Source organism: Theropithecus gelada, chromosome 7a, assembly GCF_003255815.1.
Source record: "Theropithecus gelada isolate Dixy chromosome 7a, Tgel_1.0, whole genome shotgun sequence".
NCBI classification, from domain to species: Eukaryota; Metazoa; Chordata; class Mammalia; order Primates; family Cercopithecidae; genus Theropithecus; species Theropithecus gelada.
Window position 1 is genome coordinate 46,848,067 of NC_037674.1, and position 16,520 is coordinate 46,864,586.

A 16,520-nucleotide genomic window follows, 5' to 3' on the forward strand; every position below is an offset into this window, starting at 1 on the left:
TTAGGGAATAATGACAAGAAAAGAGTCTATGCATGTTCAATATTGAGGCAATCATCCATTTTTTTTTCACAGTATTTTTGATCCACAGTTGGTTGAATCCACAGATGTGGAATTCATGGATATGACTGACTACACACTGTGCTAAGTATTTTTAGGGGTGGGTAAACTCGAGTACAGCTCTCTCCTGGCTTTAATTAACTGAAGGTGACAGACTTGCACCTAAATAACTTCTAATGCAAGGAAGAAAGCTATGCCTCTTCTTATTATCATTATTGATAATTATGCTTGAGATGCTTCATACCTATAATAAAGAAAGAAATAGAAGTGATATAGAGTAAGTGGGTACATAGGCAGTGATATAGAAATTCAGACTGGGAGAAACATCCAGAATATGAGAGAAATACCATTGCTTCCTCCACCAACCTTTCACATAAAAGATGCTCAAGAAGTGTAGTTGTGTTATAATCATTATTGCTGTTGTATTAATGGATTCAGCAGAACTTACTGCTGAAAATAGTTCTTCAGATTCCTTCAACCTGCTGGGGGTCAGCCTCTAGGGCAGAAGGCACTGTTTGACAGTCCCTGGGAGAGAGGGGATAAGAGCTCGCATTTGCTTAGCACCTGCTCTGGCCAGGCACTGTGCCCCACAGGTGAACTCATTTGGTCTCCTCTAACCCCCGTAGTCCTGGAGGGCCACTCAGGTTCAGATTACAACCCATACTAACAACAGGCATGACTCCTAAGAGGGCTTCTCTTAGTTACGCTGGAGAAATGAATGCATTTACTGTTCTTTCATGCAAAACCGCCTCCGTACTCCTCAGTCCCATGTTTGGCTACCTGCCCCTGCAACAGTTCTCACATATCACATTGGAGGCTCTGTGTTTTTTACCTTCAGGGCAATGCAGCCATCGCGGTAACTACCGTTTACAGAGCATCCACTGAGGGCCAAGCCCTGTGCTAGGCGCTTTCCCTGAATCATTGTGTTTATCTGCACAGCAGCCAGGGGAGGCAGGCATTGTTTTCTCCATTTTGCTGCTGGAGACAGGGTGTGGAATGACTTGCCCACAGTGACACAGGTAATTAGTGGCTAATTTGGCCTGTCTGATGGAATACCTGGGCTCTTTCTACCATCCCATGTTACCACCTCTGTCCCTGTTGGTCTCGTACTCTCTTTACCTTCAGAGATGTCTTGCCCAGCACAAAATAGGGTAAGAAAATCATCTTTGCTCTGAGCTCTCTAATACTCTCTCAGCCTTAGCTGGAAGCATCTCTCTCTTAAACTTCCACTGACTCATTTCTTACCTTTGTGCGAATCCAAAAAGATGCCTCTTCCTCTGGTCAGGTTCATCTCCCTGCTGGGAGGACACTCTGGATTTCAACTCCCAGTTGTCATTGTGCAGTGAGTAATCTGCTCAACTGTAGGTGACATCCTTGCAGCCTCTCCACCATTGATTTCTGTGGCACTAAAATTGGTTCCCTTGAACGCCCACTCACTTGTCCTTATTCTGCTCCTCTGGGCCCACACTGAATAAGGCACCTGAAGGTCAGTTCTGGAAACCCAGATCACTCTGATGCACAGCAGCACCCGTGAGCACTGTGGTTGGCTTGTTCTTCTGGAAACTTGGCTGATTTTCAAACACAATCCTAGAGGAAGAGAAGCCACCTGATGGCAGTATCTAGGGGTGCGAGTCTAAATCATCTCCTAGGGTCATTTCCCCCAGAAGGCCTGAGTCCTTTATTCTTAAGGTTGCTGCTCTGTATTATTTTGGCAGCTGGTGTTGGGGGACAGCCCCATGGAACTCACATCCTGGGAGGCTGATGGGTGGGTCACTGAGGATAGGGTCTTCTAGAGGCTTGACTTCCTGGTGCAAAAAAAGCCCTTTAACATCTAAGTGGCTCTAAAACCACCTTTCTGCTTCCTCTGCCTTGGTGACTTGCCTCTTGACTCCTGGAAGAGCTCCTGAATCCATCTGTGAAAAGACCTCTTTCTTTTCACTTCATTGGAACACATTTGTCATTCCTCCCTGTGGCCATATCTCCCATAAGCCTGTGGGGTCCTTCTTTCCTAAAGACTCAGAGCAAACCTGTCAGCTGATTCTCATGCTGGCCTTTAAATTCAGATCTTCAGCACATTGTGGGGAGCAGCAGCAGTAGATCTGGTCAAACCTGCAGCTAATGTATGTGACACTGTGTGCTGCACAGTAGGCAACCAGGGAAGCTTTCGTTTTCATCATCTTAATTTTTATTTCCCTAAGCGGTCAGAGTTTCACCTCTTATCTTCTGTAGACACCAGGTAATTTATTACCCAGAACAGCGCTGGCAGGAATTTCAGTCTTAGAACTTCTAAGAAGACATCTGCACTCAACCTAAACCATTTGCTTGCAGCCTCTTTGAACTTAGCACATGATATCCTTTCTCCCTTTGGCAGGTGATCTAGTGGAACAGGGCGGGTTTTAGGAAAACAGGGCTCTCTTTCCAGCTTGAGGCTGCACACTCCCTTCCGCCCAGCTTGCCTTGGCTCAAGTGGCTCCTTGGTGAACACACACGTTTCTGGTCCTCAGCTGCTGCTCCCTCCCATTTTTCCTCCCTTTAGTTTCAGCTCTCAGGTCGCTCTAGGTAGCCACTGGCTACTGATCTAATTTTCCTAGCTCCCTTTAATTCCCACCCAGATGTGTGGGGATGCCTTGACTTCTTGCGTGTGGAAACTCCTAGCCTTTTTGTCTCTATGAATTAATCCAAAGCAGTAGCCTTTATTGACCCATTCGTTAGAGATGCTGAGCAACGAGGCTCTGGACCCACCCATGTGTCACTTCAGCATACCTTCCCGGGATGCCTGTATGTCAGACTCAGAGCTAGTCTCAGGGATCAGGCACACACCACTAAGAAACAGGGAGCGTAGCCCTGGAGAATGAAACTTACTAGTACAGTGCTAATGTGGCAAAGGGGTGTGCAGACTGCCCCCAAGAGTACTAACAGTGGGGAAAGCACATGGGCGCTGGTGTTTATGTTGGGCCTGGAAGTACAGAAGTAGGTAGGGTAGGGTTCCAGGAGGGAGTCTTGCAGCACAAGAGCCCCGTGTGTTTGGGAAATGGTGAGTCATTCGTGATGGTTGGGAAGTGTAGGGTTGTGGGCAGGATACAGGGGGAGGGAGGTGAAGACTGGAGTTGAATCTGGGAAGATAGACTGAAACCAGATGATGAAGGATGGAATGTGATATCAAACCAAATGTGCCCTAAAACTGTCTAGGTTTGAACTTTATATTCTCGGCAGAGATGAGCCAGGTGGGTCTTTCAAATACAGAGTAATGACCAGGGCTGTGCTTAGAAAGACAAATCCAGTGGAGAGGGAAGTCAGAAGTGTGTGAGGTTCCTTACTTGGGTACCTGACAGGTGGGGATGTTGTTGGCCACACTAGGAATATGCACTGGGGTGTCTCTCATCACTGAAAAGATTAGACTAGATATCATAGAGTCATTGTTGTTCTTCCCACAGGCTATGAGATTCAAGCATATTCAGACTCTAAGAAGCTTCTGCCTTGGCATGAGCTTGATGCTGGTCTGTGCTGATCTAAAATCTTTCTGGGAGTATGTGACTTTTCTGTTCTTGATGGAGACAGTTCAGAGGAATATTTTGTCCCTGAGCTATTTCTGTCCCTCTGGTCTTTGGGGCTTACAGTGTATTTATAAGTGGGCATTTTATGTCCAAATTGAAATGTCTGCATGTTTAGGCATTAAGATTACTGATTTGGTTTCTCTTTTTGACACTGCTTACACAGCAGCATGAAAGGGTAAGAAATGACAAATGAGTCTGCTTCAACTCCACCTCACTGGGTCTGCTGCCCAGGGGAAATCATTGCCCAGAGTTTCCTTTTGATCAATTCAGAAATATATTCTGTATATATTTTGTACATTTTTAATATACTGTGTACATTTTTTCTTTAAAAAAAAAACCACATGCAAATGAAAGCATGTTTAGTGTCCTCAGCTTAGTATATTTACTGTCTTATTCTTTTTCACTTAACTATGTTTTTGAGATCTTTCTATATCAGTATATACACAGCTGCCTCATTCTTTTAAACAGCTTCATGATACTCCAGTATCTGAATGCGCCATAATTGAACTAGCTCCTTATTTTCCTGTTTAAGGATACTTAGATTGTCTTTCAGATTTACAATTTACAACCACCACTCAGGTATGCAGAGCACAATTTATTTTTCTATAACTAAATGTGGTTCATGAGCCTCTGCTTCTATTGCTGAAGGAAAACTTTGCCAATTCCAGGAGACTCAGATGCTCAGACACTCCGTGTTAAGCATGATCAATTCAGGGTTTATGTTCAACTCAGTTAGGACTCTCTCCTCTCCTCTTCCCAGGAGGTGTGACCTGGATCCCCAGGTGAGGGGCTCCTGTGCAGGCTTGGCAAAGGAAGCAAGCTGTCGGGCGTGCTTCAAGCTTCACCTTCCACCCTTGCTGTGGCTGCTGCTGAAATATCTGCATATACCCTCCTTGCCTTCTGTCACCAAGGGCCACATACTCTGTGGAACCACAAAGGGGTGGCCCACCCACTCTCAGGTGGGCCCCTCCACCTTGACGCCTCCCTCCCACATCCTAGTCAGGTGCCATGTTGAACACTGGCTTCCCCATAAAGCATGCAAGTCCCTTCTGTTCTCAGACCCCTAAACACATCTGGGATTTCTATTGCTCCCCAGCCCAGGCCACTGCATTCTGTCCTAATCTCTGAATACTGCTTTTTGGTTCCTCCCTCATCTGCCTGCTAGTCAAACTCTCCACTCGCCCAGGCTGGAGTGCAGTGGTGTGATCTTGGCTCACTGCAACCTCCACTTCCCTATTCAAGCAATTCTTGTGCCTCAGCCACAGGCATATACCCACCATACCCAGCTAGTTTTTGTATTTTTAGTAGAGATGGGGTTTCACCATGTTGGCCAGGCTGGTCTTGAACTCCTGACCTCAGGAGTTGAACATTTGGCCTCCCAAAGTCCTGGTATTACAGGTATGAGCCACCACACCCAGCCTGCTAGTCAAACTCTTAATTTCCTTGGGTTCAGAGAGGTCATTCCAAGGTGATAACACTTCTTCATAATCTGTAGTATAAGCTCTACATCTACCTGCTGTGCTCCAGACTTTGGCTCTTGACGGATAAAGCTCAGTTTTTCCGATTTAAATAAAGCTTTTCGCTGGGCATGGTGGCTCACACCTGTAATCCTAGCACTTTGGGAGGCTGAGGCAGGCGGATCACGAGGTCAGGAGTTCGAGACCAGCCTGGACAACATGGTGGAACCCCATCTCTACTAAAAATACAAAAATTAGCTGTGTGTGGTGGCACGTGCCTGTAATCCCAGCTAATCAGGAGGCTGGGCAGGAGAACTGCATGTCCAGGGACCCGGGAGGTGGAGGTTGCGGTGAGCCGAGATCACACCATTGCACTGCAGCCTGGGCAACATGAGTGAAACTGTCTCAAAAAAAAAAAAAAAAAAAGAAACCTTTTCTGTCTTCATTCTGATCTTTGACTCTTCCCTTCTCTGGAGCTATAATCTTCAGTCTCATTCTAGAAGAACTGTGTGGAAAGAAGGAACGACTGAAGTGCACTGGCCAGTTCCTCAGATCACTGTCCTGCTGTGGTTTCAGGTGTCCTGCCAGCTCCCCAGGGTTGCAGTGAGGATCCCCACACTCACGTCTCTGTGTGCTCTTACAAGCACTTGAGAAGGATAATTCCTAGGTATAATTTCTACCACCTAGTATTGTTTTAATGTCTATAAAAATCTTTTTAAAAGATACATGTGGTCATACTAAAGTATTTTGGCAAAAAGCATTTCACTTGATAGTCATTGTGAATTATGTCTCCCTCCTCCTCCTCCTAGCTTAAAGTGCCAATGCTTTGTCTCAATGCCAGGAGAAATAGAGGAGTGTCTGTCCACATTTCGGAGGCTGGCACTGAGGCTGGCACTGAGGCAGCCCTCAGATGCAGTACCTCCACATTTGTAACCAGGACCCTGTGATACTTAGTCTCCAGGAAATTTGCCCCAAAACTTTGCCTTGGGAGTTTAGCCTTGCTATATAGTAACAGTTCAAATGCAAATGTGGCATAAAGGCTCTCTTTAAGCCACATGGACATTATTCATTAGACATAGTAAAATCCAGTAGTATCTTAGATTTTCTCCGCAGAATCTAGTACGGGGACTTAGATTCCCCGCTAACTTAACAGCCTTCTCCAACAATAAATAGTCTTTCATCTCATGAGTTTCCTTCCCATCTTCCCTATGGAAGAATTTATTTCTGTTTATGTAGCAGCTCAACTTAGGTACCAAGATGCAAGTAATGCCACCTCGCGCTCTCTTTTTTTTTTTTTTTTTTTGAGACTGGGTCTTGCTCTGTTTCCCAGGCTGGCGTGCAGTGGCATGATCTCAGCTCACTGCCACCTCCGCCTCTCAGTTCAAGCAAATCTTGTGCCTCAGCCTCCCGAGTAGCTGGGACCACAGGTGTGCACCCATCATGCCTGGCTAATTTTTTGTATTTTTAGTAGAGATGGGGTTTTGCCGTGTTGGCCAGGCTGGTCTGGAACTCTGGAACTCCTGGCCTTAAGTGATCCTCCCGCCTCAGCCTCCGAAAGTGCTGGGATTACAGGTGTGAGCCACCATGCTGGCTGAAATGCCACTGCTCTTAATGCTATACAACTCAGGACCTCCAAGGTTAAGCAGCGCGAGGAGACTTTCCACGTGAGCAGGGGTGGCCAGCCTCATTTCCCATTTTTCGTGGAGTTCCGCTTTCCCGTGGGGTTCTCGGGCTCCACTCCTCTGGTTCCTCGAGGGCAGTCCCTGGGGCTGCTGCTCTGTAGGGTGCTGTGGTCCATGTGGGGTTCATGTTAGCACAGCTGAGAGAGGCGGGGCTCCTCAAAGGAACTTGACTGGGCTCTAAGGGAAAACAAGATGGAAATAAACATGGAGAGCCTAAGAAACACAAACAGCCTGGCTGTGGAGGGCAGGGCTGTCACTCTGCCCACTCCCCTCCGTCCTGGAAACTGAGAGGTAGGAAGCCCCGCTCTAGCTGCAGGCTGCTGACAGCTTTGCCTGGGTGGCTTTCCAGCTCTGACAGCTCTTGAGCTCTTAATTCTTCTCTCCTTTTGAAAATGAAGGCTGAGTCTCAGCCCCTGCTGGGTCCCCCTCCATTCTAAGGACCTGTCTCTTCTCTAGGTGTTTGATACCAGAAATGCTCTCACACAATAGATGAGGCTTTTATTCCTACGTAGAAGGAGGTGGCTTTGTCCTCAGGGCTGTAATAATTTAACAGTCTTTTAATAAGATGTAATATTTCATATAACAGAAATTAAACAGGCACAATAATGCTGAGGGGAGATTTTTCTCGCTTTGGCAATAGTGGTTTGAGCCATTCGTTTGTTATTTCAGCTTTTCTAGGGTCAATTAACTGAGCACCTATTATGTGCTAGTTATTGTAGTAGGCTATAGGGATATGAGAAATAGGACATAGTCCCTGCCCTGAAGGAGCCTGCAGTCTGGTAAACTGAGGCAGATATGCAAACAATAAGCATAATAAAAGATTGTACCGTGACAGTTACATGAAGCCCAGTGGAAGGACAAAAGAGAAGGGCATCGATTCTTTGAAGGAGAGGGTTGGAGGGCAGTTTGGACCAGGAAAAACTTCATTGACACCAAAATGCTTCAGCTGAGTCCTGAAGAGTGACTAGGTCATTATTTTGGGAAACAGTGCTGGAGAAAGCAGTTGAGGAGGAGGAAACAGCATAGGTCAAAGCATGGAGAATAAAGTCCCTTGGCCTATTGAGGAGCTGCAAGTAGTGTGGTGTAGGTGGTCCATGCAGGGCCAGGACTGACAAGAGATACCACAGGAGCCAGGCTGTATAGGTTGAGTGGGTAAGCCAAGGAGTTTGGATGGAATGCAGAGGTAAGGGGTGAGTGGAAGAGCCAGCCGTCTTTAGGGGATGGTGGTACTTGGGAGTAAGACAGAGCAGTGGTTCTTGCTGTGGCCCACAGACCAAGAGCATCGGCATCACCTGAGAACTTGTTCAAAATGCAGATTCTCAGGCCCTGCCCTAGACCTCTTGAATCGGAGTTTTTGCAGGTGGGACTTAACAGTCTGTTGTAACAAGTCTTCTAGCTGAGTCTGATGCTTGTTCAAGTTTAAGGACTACTGAGACAGAGAATATGGGAGGAGCTGGAGGGCATCAGTTTTGTGGAGGAAAGATGGTCAATTCAGACTTGAGTGTGTTGACTTTGAAGTGACACATGGAGGTAGCAAAGTGGAGTCCCAGGACCCACTGCTTCGGCTTCACCTGGGAGCTTGTTACAAATGAACCAGAGGCCTACCCCAGACCCACTGAAGCAGAAGCTGGATTTTAATGAGACCCCCGGGTGACTTATGTGCACTTTTCAGGCTCTAGTCTGGAGGTTAGCTAGGCACATGGGGTTGATGCTCAGGAGAGGGATCTCGGCAGGAAACAGAAAGGTAGGAGTTGTCAGTTCCAGGTGATGATTGCAGATAACACATCTCCAGGGTGAGTATGTAGGAAGGGAGACTGGATGGAGTGACTTTGTTTGAGTCATCACACTGACTGCTTAGCATTAACTTTGTGGAGCTATGGAAGATCACGCATGAGCCCTGGATGGCAGCCAGCCTGTTGTAAGGAAAGAATGCTGTTTGCAGCCATTATCTCAACAACTATTAAAGCAACAGCAATTTTCCCAGACACCCATTGGATGAACTGGGCCTGGAACCTGGTCTTAGAACCCTTACTGTGCACTGTCATGTTCTTCTCATAGAACCCTACTTTATGGTGGGGTGGGGGCGGGGGGTGAGTTCCATTTACTTATGTTGTCAGGGCTGGAAATGTGAACAAGTAGAAAAAAAATATCACACATGATGCTCAATAGGCGCTCATAGAAGTTGCTCAATAAAGGTTTGTTAAATATTGTTGAAACAAATGATTAAAAATTGCTTTCAGATTAAAAAAATGCATTCTATCAGTAACTTCAATTTGACTTTACAACATCCTTGTAAGTAAACATGCTTTCATTAAAAAAGCTTTATGGAGATATAACTTACATACCATAAAATTCATCATTTAAAAATACTATATAACTCAATAGTTTTGGTATATTTACAAGGTTGTGTGACTATCGTGACTATCTAATTGCAGAACAGTTCCATCATCCTAAAAAGACACTCCATCCCTTTGGCAGTCGCTCTCTTTTCCCCTCTTTCCCCAACCCCTGGAAACCACTCTCTGTCTCTATGGATTTGCCTATTCTGGACATTCTATAGAAATGGAATCATATGTGTCCGGCTTCTTTCACTTAGAATGTTTTGCAGGTTTATCTATGTTACAGTATATATCAGCACTTCACCTCTCCTATGGCTGAATAATAATCCACTCTATAGATATACCAATGTTTTATTTATCTATACATCAGTTGATAGGCATTTGGGTTGTTTCTGCAGTTTGGCTATTATGAATGAGGTAACTATGAACATTCATGTATAAGTTTATATATAAATGTATGTTTTCATTTCTCTTGGGCATAGAACTGGAATTGCTAGGTCCTGTGGTAGCACTACATGTAGTATTTTGAGGAGCTTTCAGGTAGTTTTCCAAAGTGACTACGCCATTTTACCTTCCCACTAGGAATATATGAGGTTACCAATTTATCTTTCCCAACACACTATTATCTGTCTTTTTTGAGTATAGCTATCCTAGTGAATGTGAAATGGTCATACTCTCATTTTACAGGTAAGAAAACTAAAGGTGCATTATTTGCCAAAGTTGGTAGAGCTATTAAATAGCCAAACTAGAGGTTTTCTTACGTAAAGGCAAATACTTGTATGATGCATACTCTGTGTGAAGCATTAGGTATTTTGCTCTAAAGTCGTTTAATCTTTGCAACTATCTGTAACAAAGGTACTATTATTGTGTTTATTTGTAAATGAACACAAGGCCAGAACTGGGCTTGGAGTGCAGCTAGAGAGGTTCTTAGGGTGCAACATTTAAGAAGACATTACTCTCAGGTTCCTACCAGCACTTCCACGATCCTGACTGTTATCTCTTTAAATATTGCGTCCTAGGTGCTTCACTGGCCTCATCATAATCCTGGTCCTGTTTGAAAAAAATGAGGCATACAAAGATTGGGTAACTTACCCGAAGTTTCCAAACTAGCAAGTAGCAGAGCTGGGATTCAAACCCCAGAAAGCTGGCCTCAGGGTCCATGTGGTGAACCACTAGCCTACACTGACTCCCACGTCTCTGGTCTGCAAACTGTGCCTTTTCCATTTCTTTCTCAAGGCATAACTTTCAGAAATTAGCCAGTGCTTTGACAAGTGGAGCACCCAAAGTAAAATCCCAGAGATGGGTGCTGGGGAGACCAAGCAGAACTACTCAGCAGCTCCCCCAGGCACCTACCACATGATTCTCCTGGAGGAGTTTACTGGCCACACAGATCCCATCGCCACATCTGTACTTATTATCACAACTCTGCATAAATCTGCCCAGTTCCATGGAGGCCCCCCTGCAAGTGGCCAGATGGACTTTGTCCTGTTGGAGAAGAGGCCATTCAGACCCATCAGGATTATTAGCTCTAACCAGCTGTAAGGAAAACAAACGTTCTCCTGGCCAAGCCAGAATGAATCCGCCACTTGTCCAAATGTTCTGAGTCAAATACTCAGAAATCAGATCTCTCATAAACACACCCAATTTGGTTGCTCATTCTCTTTGGTCTTTTAGAATTAACTGGTCATTTGCATTCGTTTCATCACCTTTCCAATGATGTTGCTGTGTCAGTGGGTTTTGAATGGTTCTCCAATTTAGGCAGAGCTTCCCACAAGGCAATATTAATACAAAAATATACATTGGTGCTTGTATATGTTACTCCCCTCAGGGGTGATGGCAGCCTTTGGGAAGATGCTTACACAAGTCATCAGCCAACAGCAGGTTCTTCTTCTGCTCCCCAAGAGGAAGCTCGAGTCAGTTTTGGTTCATCAGTGCTCACTGAGTGAGTTCCAGCAGGGCAGCCTGTCCCGGGCCAGCAGATCTTTTGTATCTGCCTCCAACTCAGAGGTTTTTGGTTTGAATTTCATTGCCATTTTTCCTTCATTAAAAACAATAATTTGCAGTGTTGAATTTTCGCCCTTTTGTTTGGAATTTCTATTTTATTCTATGACTGATTATCAAAGCTGTGGGTCTGTGGACCAGCAGCATTGGCATCTCCCGGGAGCTTGTTGGAAATGCAGACTCTCAGGCCGCACCCTAGATGTCCTAGATCCAGAATTTGTGGCTTAACAAGATCCCAGGTGATGCCTGTGAACACTCAAGTTTGAGAAGTGCTATTCCACATGCCCATTTCTCTGTTACCTTCAGCTAGGGTCTCCATCCAGTACTTACTTTGAAGCTAGAATTTTTTGGTAGGCTTTCAGATCTTAAAAAAATACACACATATGCAGAAATTCTTTCCTTTGCCTTTGCATGATGTAATTCATTTTACCTGGCCTGCCACAAGAAAGAAAAAGGCAAATTACATCCAAGTTTTATATATGTGTGTGTGTGTGGGGGGGGGGGGATATATATATCCACACACACACATATATATTCATATATATGACTAACTTAATTGCATCTCTTAAAGCCCCCATCATTAACAGAGTCCCAAGTGTTGCCAAGATTAATTGAGAAAGACCTAAATGCAAAATAAACACTGTGGCGTGGTTTAATTCCATATCAGCTAAGAATGAAGGTGCAATTAGTAATAAAGATGTTAATAATTAGTTGTGGTCTATTAAATTTTATGTTCAGTGATTATGTGGAGAGTGAAGAAAGAATTTTCTCATGAGGGTAGAAATCAATGTTTCACCTTGATTGCTATTTTAATGTGCTTATTTTAATGGGGCCATCCTGTAGAAACCCTTGGGCACATTTCCAATTTTACATAAATGTAGAATTAATTATTATGGAAGCTTATAATTTTAGAGTTGGAGCGACCTTGGCGGTCATTTAATCCAGCTCAGTCATCTTAAAAGTAAGTAAGAGTTAGTTGACTTACTTAAGTCCTTCCACAGAGATTTGGAACCTGCGCTCCTCAACTCTAATGCCAGTGAAGGTGAAATCTTTTCTGATCCCTTCAGACAGAAGTGCTTTTTCTTACCCCAGAATTTCCCAAAGCAACATTTATTGCATGGCCTCTAAGGCGCTTACCCCACGCTGCATTGTGATCTAGTTGCTTTCACTTGTAAGGTTGGGGTCTTAAAAACTATGGATGATTAATTTTTGAATAGTTGCACAATAAGTATACATGCAGTGGTATTCTGGAGCTGGTTTTTACCTGCTCCCCAGAGGTCAATGTGTCTTTACATTGGTAGCTTGATATCAGCCATGTTGGAAGTATTTACACCATAGGAGTGGGCAGATGCTACAAATCAGGGCTTCTACCCTGTCCTGCCCATTCCCCCCGCCCCATCCCACCACAGAGCAGTGGATCTTAACAAAAATCTAAAGATCTAAACCAGGCTTGTCCAACCCACGGCCCATGGGCCTCATGTGGCCCAGGATGGCTTTGAATGCAGCCCGACACAAATTCGTAAACTTTCTTGAAACATCATGAGATTTTTTTTGCAATATGTATTTTTAGCTCATCAGCTGTTGTTAGTGTATTTTTTGTGTGACCCGAGACAATTCTTCTTCTAAACCGATGTGAAGATGGCCATTTACCCATTGCTTAGCATGGGCTGCTTCAAGAGTGATGGAGGAGCCAAGTGTTTAATGCCCTTGAGTATTTTCAGGATTAAAGTCAGTGCAAGTGAGGCCTTAGGACTGCACTAGACTTTGGTTGCTCATCTAAGTTCCATTACCTAGAAGAGCTCTTTGAGTATGAATGGTGAGGGAAACAGGATCTGAAATACCACAGTTAGTTGAATGAGCAAAAAGTACATTATTAGGGAAAAAAAAAAGGTGAACAGGAAAGTTACTGTGACTGAAATTGCAATCATATGTTTATACTTCTCCGAAAACCTTCAGTAGCTCCAGGTGACCTACAAAAATGCCCAGACTCTTTACATAAAAATTACACGCTGACCCGTTTACTGTTCTAATCTCATTTCCAACTACTTGCATCATCCACTGTTCATCCTCTGTTGATTCCCTCTTTCATTCTACTTTCCATCCTTTATGGAGACTCTGTTCCAGCTTCCACGATGGTCCCTTCTAAAATGTGCTCCCCCTACTTCCCAGATCTACCATAGACCCTTTCCCAAGCTTCTGTTCCTACCTGGTCATCTCTACCATGGACCAGAGCTTCTGAGTTAACACGAAATTCATCCGACTCTGATCATCTCCTCTCTTGTCTATCTCTCTTTAGGAGCAGGACCCGCGGTCCCATCGGCCCTGGCAAGTACGGCTATGGTAAGGCCCCATATATCTTACCACTGCAGACAGACACTGCACACACGCCACAGAGGCTCCGGAGACAGAAGCCCTCATCCCGGCATTCCAGGTCCCAGGGGGCATCTTCTGCTAGGCATGGCTACAGCTCACCAGCCCACCAGGTCCCCCAACATGGGCCTTTGTACCAAAGTGACAGTGGCCCTCGCTCTGGACTGCAGGCTGCAGAGGCCTCCATCTACCAGCTGCCTTTGACTCATGATCAAGGCTTCCCTGCAGCTTCAAGTCTCTTTCACAGCCCGGAAACAAGCAACAACCACGGTGTGGGGACTCATGGGGCGACGCAGAGCTTCTCCCAGCCTGCCCGATCTACAGCAATCTCATGCATCGGGGCCTATCGGCAATACAAGCTGTGCAACACCAACGTAAGTACACACAACCCATACTGGGCCTGGAAACAGCTGCACCTCGTTTTTCTGTCATTTGGCACTACGCATGGTGAAGCCAGCAAGCATATAGTGTCTGAGCCATGTTAACACACCTTTTAATCTTCCTCCTTTCTCTTTTCTTTCCATGTATTCTCCCACATAGTTTTCCTTTTTTTAAAGTTATTGCTTTAGTAACTTATACACTGCTTCTTGAATTGCTTATTGACAATTGCTTAATGGTGGTATTAATTATTAATAGCTATTGCTGCAAAACAAACAACCCCCAAATTCTCAGTGACTCATGTTAACAATATTTATTCTTTGCTCAAGTGCAATATATAAGTTTCCCGGAGGTTCTCTGCTATTCCAGGTGTAAACACTAGGTATTGTAGCATGAAGAAGTCTGAGAGTGAAATTGTAAAGAGTCTTCCCTTCGGGGAAGAGCTGGGACAACTGGGGTGACGGATGGTGCACAGAGGCCTCTGGGCAGCAGTAAGTTCCTAACCGATGTGAAAGTATGTTGTTATTTTAAGGACTTGTATAGCTGTACTCATGCATATATATATATAGGTATACCCACTTTGGATATCAGTTCAATAAATATTTATTGATTTTATCTTCATGCATTTAAATAATATCTACCATTATAAAAAACTCATAAGCCAGGCCTTGTGCTCAGCACTTTTTTTGTTTTTCTTTTTTTTTTTTTTGAGATGGAGTCTTGCTCTATCACCCAGGCTGGAGTGCAGTGGCGCAGTCTCATCTCACTGCAACCTCCGCCTCCCGGGTTCAAGTGATTTTCCTGCCTCAGCCTCCCGAATAGCTGGGACTACAGGTGTGTACCACTACACCCAGCTAATTTTTCTATTTTTTCAGTAGAGATGGGGTTTCACTATGTTGGCCAGGATGGTCTTGATATCTTTACTTTGTGATCTGCCCACCTCTGCCTCCCAAAGTGCTGGGATTACAGGTGTGAGCCACTGCACCTGGCCTGTGCTCAGCACTTTTTCTACTTACTCCACTTAATCTCCTTCACCATGAGTTTGCTCTTCTCTTCATTTTATAGTTGCAAAGAGAGGTCAGGTAACTTGCTGAAGATGCCACAACTAGTGAGTAGTAGAACAAACTATCAATGTTAACTGTATTTGATGACCAAAGGAATTTTTAAAAATATCAGTTTAAAGACTGTGTATTAAAGAGAAATGAACGAGAGGATGTTAAGAGGTTAAATTTCTGAGTCGCGATATTTTTCATTAATAATTTAATCTGCCTTAATACTCTGTTGCTGGGTAACAGGACAGCTGTTCTATATTAGCTTCGATTTCCTCATTAAAAATATATTTCCTGCTATAGAGTCCATAGAAATGACTTAATTTGTGATCTTAATAATTTCATTGAATGCCTGGGTTGCTTTTTAGCTTATTCTTCCACTGTCGGACTTCAGGAATCATTAATTTTAAAAAGCAGTAATTTTTCTAAGGCCATTGCTGATCAGTCAACCAGTAAGTCTTCATTGAGCATCATTGCTTGTCTTGTAACAAAGTAGGTGTCATGGAGAATAACAGAGAAAAGTCGTGGTATCTACCTCCTAGCATTGCTTTGAAGATCAAATGAGGTGATGGTAGGAAAGTACTTTGTAAATCAAAAAGTAAAGAATTGCTTGGTTTCGTGGTCAGACATGCCCTTGTTCCTGAATATCTATTGCTGTTCTTTTAAAACGAAATGAACTCATTGTAATATAGAACACTTTCTCCCATTGACTAATATATCTCTTAGTTTTGAAGACCAAGCAAACCATGGGGAGAAAGTAAAAGAGGGGGCATTTGGCATCCATGTGGAGCTGATGCCCACCTAGCATTCCTTGCATTTAACTTACTTTTGTAAAGCCTGCCCCTTTTGCCAGACCTGTGCTGCCAACAGCAGGGTTGTTCTCCCCATGTAGAAGCTGTGCTTCCCTGGGTGCTGGGGTAATGGCACCACTGAGGAGACTGAATGGCGAGGAATCCTAGAAACTTCTTGTGAGGTCATGGTGTCTTCTGGCATTGTGGAAGAAGGCAAAATAAAGCCCCCAACCCAGGCCAAAGAAGTACATGTTGACATGGGATTGTATAGGTGTAGTTCCCTTCTCTTCCCTGTGACATGTGCATAGTGTCCTCCCCAGTGCACCCCACTGTCCCAAGTCCACATACTGCTTACCCTTATTGAGAGATGTTATTCCTTAGAGGTTCCATTATTGTGTATATTTTTTTCATAAGCCCATGGCTTCTTGTGACTTGGGCCACACCCCCATGATCTCTTTAAAATTCCCTCTGTCAGAGGTCCCCAAGACCATTCCTGGGTTTGATGATTTCCTAGGAGGACTCATAAGACTCAGCATATAGTCACACTCACAGTTACGACTTACTACAGCCAAAGGATTGAATAAACAAAGCAAAATCACTAAAGGAAAGGCACATAGTCCGAAGAGCATAGGAAACCAGGCGTAAGCTTTCCAGAATCACAATGGAACCACACAGGACTTGCTTAATTCCTCTGCAATGACTTGTTACAACATGTAAAAGTTGTCTACCAGAGAAGCCCCCACTGTGCCCAGAGTTTTTACTGAGGGCTGGTCACATAGGCACCCTTTGCCTGCCACATATCAAAATTCCAGACTCCCAAAAAGAAATCAGGTATTTAGCAT

At 44.4% G+C, this 16,520-nt stretch overlaps 1 protein-coding gene across 1 annotated transcript in view; it reads left to right on the forward strand.

Annotated features, from left to right (window-relative positions):
* Positions 1-16,520, forward strand: part of THSD4 (thrombospondin type 1 domain containing 4) — a 642,120-nt gene that overhangs the window by 107,647 nt on the left and 517,953 nt on the right. Inside the window, exon 5 of the mRNA XM_025389817.1 lies at positions 13,387-13,834. Within this exon, the coding sequence (XP_025245602.1) occupies positions 13,387-13,834 (448 nt within the window). The remainder of the gene's footprint in view (positions 1-13,386; positions 13,835-16,520) is intronic.